Source organism: Physeter macrocephalus, chromosome 21 (assembly GCF_002837175.3).
Source record: "Physeter macrocephalus isolate SW-GA chromosome 21, ASM283717v5, whole genome shotgun sequence".
Lineage (NCBI taxonomy): Eukaryota > Metazoa > Chordata > Mammalia > Artiodactyla > Physeteridae > Physeter > Physeter macrocephalus.
The window spans coordinates 85,245,435-85,253,348 of NC_041234.1; the positions used below are offsets into that span (position 1 = coordinate 85,245,435).

At 50.1% G+C, this 7,914-nt stretch overlaps 1 protein-coding gene across 1 annotated transcript; it reads left to right on the forward strand.

The window, feature by feature from the left end:
- The first annotated feature begins 457 nt into the window (after nucleotides 1-457).
- On the forward strand, nucleotides 458-5,176 carry RTL9 (retrotransposon Gag like 9). The gene is made up of 2 exons (XM_007100817.4): nucleotides 458-4,516; nucleotides 5,060-5,176. The coding sequence occupies exons 1-2, from the start codon at nucleotides 458-460 to the stop codon at nucleotides 5,174-5,176; spliced, it is 4,176 nt and encodes a 1,391-aa protein (XP_007100879.2).
- The last annotated feature ends 2,738 nt before the right edge of the window (nucleotides 5,177-7,914 follow it).

The window sequence follows — 7,914 nt, forward strand, 5'->3', positions numbered from 1 at the left end:
GGTGGGAGAGAGCAGAGCTCTGGAACCTGCACTTTTCACGGTTTTCCAGCAGGTGGTGCTGCTGTTTCATTTGAACCAGGACCTCACGGGCTCTTGGCTGCTGAAGTTGCCCGCGTTTATAGCTTTTAGGAACTGAGAGGGTGTGCTGTGTGACGGGGTGGGTTGCTTTGAAAAGGATAGGGGTGGAGAGGATATTTGCTCCAGCTTCAAATTTGTTTAATGTTGCACAGCTCCTTTAACTTGATAGGCCCATCTCCGATACCATATAGCTGGCAACACATTAAAAAAAAGTCTCCATCGTGGATCACTTGTCTATTTCCCAATCTTCTTGATATTTGCTTTTGACTGCTAAACTTGTTTTCTGTTTACAGATTTTCTTGCCACGTGGGCTTCAGCAGGACCCCTGATATAATTGCTTTAGAGGTTCCCGCCACACTACCCTTTGGCCATGGCAGATATGTCAATACCCTTACATTCACTGCGATTCAGCAATGTGCTGACGGAGGAAAGTGTCGCCCCCCAAAGCAGGGAGACCACCTGCTCTGGACCAATGATAGAGAACAGAGCAGAGGTCCAAATTCTTCATTCTAGTGTCCAGCCTATGGTCTCAAGTTCAGCATCAGACCCTGGAGGGATGTCCACACAGTTGATGACATCCCCAGCCTTTGACACCATGGCCGTACCTCTAATGGGCGCAGCAAACTCTGGAGCACTGTCCCCACCGCTCATGCCAGCCTCAGACTCTGGGACACTGTCCCCATTGTTAATGCCAGCTTCGGATTCAGAGGCACTGTCCCCATTGTTGATACCAACCTCAGACTCTGGGGTGCTGTCCCCATTGCTAATGCCAGCCTCAGATTCTGGGACACTGTCCCCATTGCTGTCCACTTCAGAGTATGGATTAATGTCCCCAGGCCTGATGACCATTCCTGACTTTGGAACAATGTCCACAGCGCTAATGGCAACACCAGATTCTGCAGATATATCACCACTGGCAATGCCAGCTCCATCCTCTGAAGCGATGTCCACACCACTGATGCTAGCCCCAGATCCTGGAGAGATCTCCCCACTCCTAATGCCAGATGTGAACCCCGGAGTGATGTCCCCACAGCCAATGCCAGCTCCAGGCTCTGAAGGAATGTCACCATTGCAAATTACAGATGAAGACACTGAAGCAATGTCTAAAGTGCTAATGACTGCCCTGGCCTCTGGAGAGATCTCTTCACTGCTCATGTCAGGCACAGACTCTGAAGCGATCTCCTCACTGATAATGTCAGCCCTAACTTCTGGAGCAACGTCCACCCAGCCAACGAGCACCCAAGACTCTGGGGAAATGTCCAGCCAGCTAATGTCAGGCCCAGACTCTGGAGTAGTGTCTTCACCACTAATGACAGCTCCAGGCTCTGGAGCAATGTCCTCACTGCTTCTGTCAGTCCCTGATGCTGGAGAGATGCCCACATTGCCAAAGCCAGCCCCACACGCTGAAGCAATGTCCCCACTGGTAATGATGGCCCTAACCTCTGGAGGGATGCCCACCCAGCTGATGCCAGCCCAAGGCTCTGGAGTGATGTCCTCACGGTTAACACAAAATCTAGACTCTCAAGTTGTGTCTAGTCCACCAACGAGAGCAACAGACTCCGGGGGCATGTCCACACCACCAGTGAGAGCCTCAGACCCTGGAACAAGGTCGACACCGAGAATGAGAGCCCCAGCCTCTGGAAATGTGTCCACGTTGCTAAAGACAGTCCCAGATTCTGCAGCACTGTCCACCCCACTGATGACGGTTGCAACCTCTGGAGCAAAGTCCACAGAGCAAATGTCAACCACAGCCTCTAGAGCGATGTCCACACAGTTAGCAATGGCTAGAACTTCTGGAGCCACATCCATGGGCTTTATGAAAGTCCCAGCCAATGGGGCGATGTCCACACTGCGAACGAGAGCCCCAGCCTCTGGAACAATGTCCACACTGCCAAGTACAGCCCCAGTCTCTGAAACAATGTCTATGCTACAGATGACAGCCTCAGCCTCTGGGTCAGTGTCCACACCGCAAATGAGGGCGCCTGTCTCTGGAGCAATGTCTGTGTCACAAAGGAGAGCCACAGCCTCGGGAGTGACAGCTGTACCACAAATGAGAGCCTCTGGAGCCATGTCCACCCCGCGGATGACAGCCAAAGCCTCTGGATCCATGTCCACACTGTTAATGAGAGACACAGCCTCGGCAGTGATGTCCGTGCCACAGATGAGATCTATGGCCTCGGGAGCATTGTCCCAGCCACTACCAACATCCAAAGCCACAGAAGCAATGTTCATGCAGCAAATGACAACTGCAGCTTCTGGAGAGATCGCCACAACGCTAATGAGAGACACAGCTTCTGGAGCCGTGTCCATGCCGCAGATGGCAGACACTGCCTCTGCAGCGATGTCCACACCGCTAATGAGAGCCCCAGCCTCTGGCGACATGTCCACACCACAAATGACAGCCGCAGCCTCTGGAACTATGTCCATGCCTCTAATGAGAGCCCCAGGCCCTGGAGCCATGCCCATGGCGCTAATGAGATCCACAGCCTCTGGAAAGATGCCCAGTCAGCCAATGAGCGCCCAAGACTTTGGGGGGATGTCCATGTCACTCAGGAGATCCATGACCTCTGGAGGGATGTCCCTACTGCAGACGCAAGCCCCAGCCTCTGAATTGATGTCCACACCAAAAATGAGAGCCCCGGCCTTTGGGGCGGTGTCCACACCACTGATGAGAGCCTCAGAGCCTGGAGAGATGTCCACACTGCTCACAAGAGCTTCATCCTCTGGAGAGATGTCCCCAGCACTAACGAGACCCCCAGCTTCTGGAGAGATAGCCACGCCTCTGAGAGCCCCAGCTTATGGAGCAATGTCTACTCCGCAAAAGACAGCCACAGCCTCTGGAATGATGTCCAAGCCACAGATGAGGGCTCCAGTCTCTGGAGAGATATCTACATCGCTAATGAGATCCACAGCCTCTGGAGTGATGTCCGTGCCTCAAATGACAGCTGCGGCCTCTGGAGGGGTGTCCATGCCACTGATGAGAGCCCCAGCCTCCAGGGCAACATCCACAATGCAAATGATGCCCACAGCTTCTGGAGAGATGTGCATGCTATCAATGCGAGCCCCTGCCTCGGGAGTGATGTCCCCACCATTATTAAGGGCTCCAGTGTCTGGAATTATATCCACACCGCTAAGGAGACCCTCAGCCTCTGACGCTGTGTCCACAGAGTTAATGAGAGCTCCAGCCTCTGGAAAGATGTCCACCACACAAACAACAGCTGTGGCCTCTGGAGGGATGTCCAAGCCATTCATTAGAGCCACGGCCTCTGGAACAATGCCCATGCCATTGATGTCAGCCATGGCTTCTGGAGAGATGTCTATGCCGCTGATGAAAAGCATGGCCTCCGGGGCAACGTCCACACTGCAAAAAAGAGTTGTGGGCTCTGGATCTACTTCCTTGCCACAAATGACATACGCAACCTCCGGAGGGATGCCTGCATCACCGATGAGAGCCTCAGCTTCTGGAGCAACGTCCGCATCGCTTATGAGAGCCTCGGCTTCTGGAATGATGTCCATGCCACTTCTGAGAGCCACAGCCTCTGGGGGGATGTCCATGCCACAAATGGCGACCACGGCCTCCAGAGGGGTGTCCATGCCGCTAATGAGGGCTCCAGTCCCGGGAGCCATGTCCACACCACAAATGGCAACCACAGCCTCTGGAATGATGTCCACTCTGGAAATCAAAGCCACAGACTCTGGGGAAACATCTGCCTCTCACATCAACGTCACAGCCTCTGGATCAAAGTCCACACCACACGTGACTGCCACGACCCCTGAAGCAATGAACCAACCACCGGAGGAAGTCCCATCTTTTGGCATGCTGACCCCAGCACTCTGTTACCTCTTAGAAGAACAGGAAGCAGCCCGGGGTTCATGTTCTGTGGAGGAGGAGATGGAGATTGATGAGGAGAAGCAAATGAAGGGATTTTTGAACGATTCAGAAAAAATGGCCTTTCTGGTGTCTCTTCATCTGGGGGCAGCAGAGAGGTGGTCCATCTTGCAGATGGAGGTAGGAAACCCCCTCTCCAATGAAGATAAATCTTTCCTGAGCAGATCCCAGGGCTTATATGACTCCCTATCTGAAATAGACATCCTCAGTGCCGTTCTTTGCCATCCCAAGCAGGGCCAGAAGTCAGTCAGGCAGTATGCCACTGACTTCCTCCTGCTGGCCCGACATTTGTCTTGGTCTGATGCCATTCTGCGGACCAGGTTTCTGGAAGGACTCTCGGAAGCTGTTGCCACCAAAATGGGCCGGATCTTCCTGAAGGTGGCCGGCAGCCTAAAGGAGCTAATAGACAGGTCTCTCTATACCGAGTGCCAGCTGGCTGGAGAGAAGGATTCCCCGGGCAGCTCAAGCCAGGTTCTGCCGTCAGCCTGTAAGCGGAATAACGAGGACGCAATGGAGAATGAACTGAACTCTCAGCAGCAGACCGAGGAGGTAATGATGGGGAAACACACTCAAGGTTTCTGAATAGAAAAACGAGGTAATGATGGCAAAGTCACCCTGCTCCTCTGAGTAGCCTAAGGAAGAGGCTGGGAGAGACATTGAGCTCCTAGACCCTAACCCCCAACCTAGAGTTTCATCAGCGGGCCTGGCTATGTACTTATTTTGGGTGTATTAACCACGTTGAGGAGCCGTGCCCTACCCAAGATACGGAGGGCCTGGGGTGGTTAAAGGTCCAAGTCTTCTGATTCTGAGGGAAATGGCTGGGCTCAGTCCCAACTCTGCACTTATTCCACGTCCAGTTCTAAAAGAGGGGTCACGTTTTGGGGACTGGCTCCCACCTACAGCCACAGGTGTTATAGGCCCAGGTCACTAGGGAATTTGGCCAGTCTAGTCCTTGATCACACTTTATACAAATAAGGTACATTAGCCAAGTTGCTTGACCTGCTAAGTTACTGAAATTATCCAGGCAGAACCCCACTTGTCATTGTAAGCATGGCTCTTACCTCTACTGTTTTTGTTTTTTCTCACTCCCAGCATCAGCATGTTCCCAAACGCTGTTACTACCTGAAAGAGCATGGAGACCCTCAAGAGGGTCTGCACGACCACCTTCGACAGAGCACAGGCCATCAGAAGGCCCCCACTAACAAGTAATGCTACCTGGACTCTTCTCCTGTGATATCCAGCTTGGCTGCTAACTTGAGGACTGGTTCCTGGACCCATTCCATTCAATTACATCATTACACCTTGTGGCCTTCCCCCTTCAGCATCCACCTCCAGCCGCATCCCACCCTATCTCTCACTTGGCTGACTTGACCTTCTCTTTCACCCCACATGCCTTTGACCTGCCCCAACAATCAGAGCACGGACTTCAAGAGTGTTTGGTGTATGAGGTTCTGAACTCCCATTACCATCGAGGCCGGTCCTAGTTCCTGGTCCAGGGAGAAGTCTAGGCAGGAGAAACCGTGTCCTACCTCAAAAACGCCTTAGAATGTCTTGCCACATGTCATCAGGCAAACTTGAGGAAGACCTGGTCCCGTTTCACCTGGCAGGGGAGCCTATAAGGAGAGTGATGCCCACTCCAATACCATCCTTTTCATCCAGTAGACTTGTTCCTATATGCCCAAACTCATAGCACCTAAAATGGGTCTCCAGGGCCCTTGCCCTGTTTATAGTCTCCATCCTGAACCATTCGTTTTGACCCATAGTAGTAATCTTAGTAATGGCTAACATTTATTGATTATGTGTCGTGTGACAGTTACTGGGCTAAACTCTTGACAAGGATCATCTCACTACATTCTTACCATAACCCGACTTGTTCTCGTGTTGTCAACTTCTTACGTCTTGATCTATTGTCGGTGGCTGTTGTCTTGTCCCTCAGTGTCAAATCTCTAGCTCTGACCTTTGGGTGACCCCTCAGTTGTTAATTGCCCTCACTACCCCTTGGCTATTGTGCTTTGTGGCCAGCCCTCTTGATAAAGATCTTGGTCTTTAAACAGGCATAGATTGTTAGAGTGTAATATGAGCAGTGTTTGCCTTCAGGTGGTGGGATTATGGGTGTTTTAATTTTCTTCTTTCTACTTCTCTGAACTTTCCAGATTCTCTACAGTAAGCATGTATTACATTTGTAATCGTAAAAGTAAATAAAGTCCATTTACAAAAAAAAAAAAAAGAATTAACTGTGGCTAACAGAATTTGATTTATTGAGTCCTTCATTCAATCAATATTTATTATCTAACATGTGCCAGCCACTGTTCTGGGGACAGACAGATAAGAACCTTGATCAAATGAAAACTTCATTCCAATGGAAGAGGGAGATAGACAATAAGCAAGAAAATGCATATGTAAGATAGGTGGAAATCATGGTGAAGGCTATAAAGACAAGAAATAAGAATAACGGGGAATTTGATACTAACAGAGCCATTTTATTTATTCAAAATAGTCCATGTAATTGGTTTACTCAAAGATCTTTTAAAAACAGTAGGAGTGACATGATTAGAAACATATTTTAGAAAGCTAACTTGGCAACAGTTTGGATGCAGGATAGGGAAAGGGTCAGAGTGCAGTTATGAGCCCCCTACTGCAATAGTACAGGTGACTGACTCATCAGATGACTCAATCTAGGGCCAGGGCAGTGGGGATGGAAAGAGAAGGACAGAGACGAAATTCTTTCTGAGGATTCAAGTCCGCTGCTCCATTACCCTAAACATTGGGTCGATTCCAGGAAGAGGAAAATGATTCTCAGAAAAAACAAAGATTAGCAGACAAATTGGCAGCCACATGGTGACATAGATAAGAATCTGGCTCTTCGGGCTGCCTGAGGATGCATCAATCACCAGTGCTGTTGCCTCGGGGGAAAAAGAGGGTGCCATTGTTTGGGAAAACCAAATTCTAGGTGGTAGGCCTCTGGGGACCCAGTTTTCCCCTCTTCTCTCACCCTGTTGGCTCACACCTGGTCCAGTCCAGGCCCGAGCGGACTTCTGATCTCCCTGTTCAGCCAGAGTTGCTCTTAGCTCAGGAAGGTGCTGTTGACTTTACTCTCTACTGAAAAATAAATTGATGATACAGAATCACAATCTGAGTCTAGAAAATATATATGGGAAGGAAAATGTCTTAAAAATGAGGGCTTCCCTGGTGGCGCAGTGGTTGCGCGTATGCTGGTGGCATTACCCGTTGGTACAGCTCATTGGAAAAAATATGTATCAAATTAGATTAATACTCATACATTTCAATCTCATAATCCCATTTCTGGGACTATATCCTAAGGGAATATTCTAAAAATTGAAAAAAATTATAAACACGATAGTAACTACTTCATTATTACTTTTGGTATTAACAAACCTCGGAACAACTTAAATTTGTAATAGATTGTTATGATGGACTGTTTTGCAGCTATTAAAATAAGAATAGGGCTTCCCTGGTGGCGCAGTGGTTGAGAGTCCGCCTGCCGATGCGGGGGACATGGGTTCGTGCCCCGGTCCGGGAGGATCCCACATGCCGCGGAGCGGCTGGGCCCGTGAGCCGTGGCCGCTGAGCCTGCGCGTCCGGAGCCTGTGCCCCGCAACGGGAGAGGCCGCAGCAGAGGGAGGCCCGCGTACCGCAAAAAAAAAAAAAAAAAAAAAAAATGAAGCGAATTTTCTGATAACCACAGTAATGGAGAACCATCGCAATTCTTTGCTTTATTTCTCTCCCCAGTCATTTTTCTTCCCTTTGCTTTTGCCTTTCCTCTCCTTTAAGCTAACGTCACTAGAGATAAATGGAATAAATGAAGCCCGATCACACCCTGCCAGTGCCCTGTCCCTGCTCCTCTACCCACATCAAAGTTATAATTAGAGGGGCTTCCCTGGTGGCGCAGTAGTTGCGCGTCCGCCTGCCGATGCAGGGGAACCGGG

What these genes read in the sequence shown, in the direction of transcription:
- RTL9 (XM_007100817.4), top strand. Translation starts at nt 458, where the DNA reads ATGTCAATACCCTTACATTCACTGCGATTCAGCAATGTGCTGACGGAG. An exon ending in CTCAGCAGCAGACCGAGGAG is followed by an intron (nt 4,517 to 5,059) that starts GTAATGATGGGG and finishes TCTCACTCCCAG; the next exon opens with CATCAGCATGTTCCCAAACG.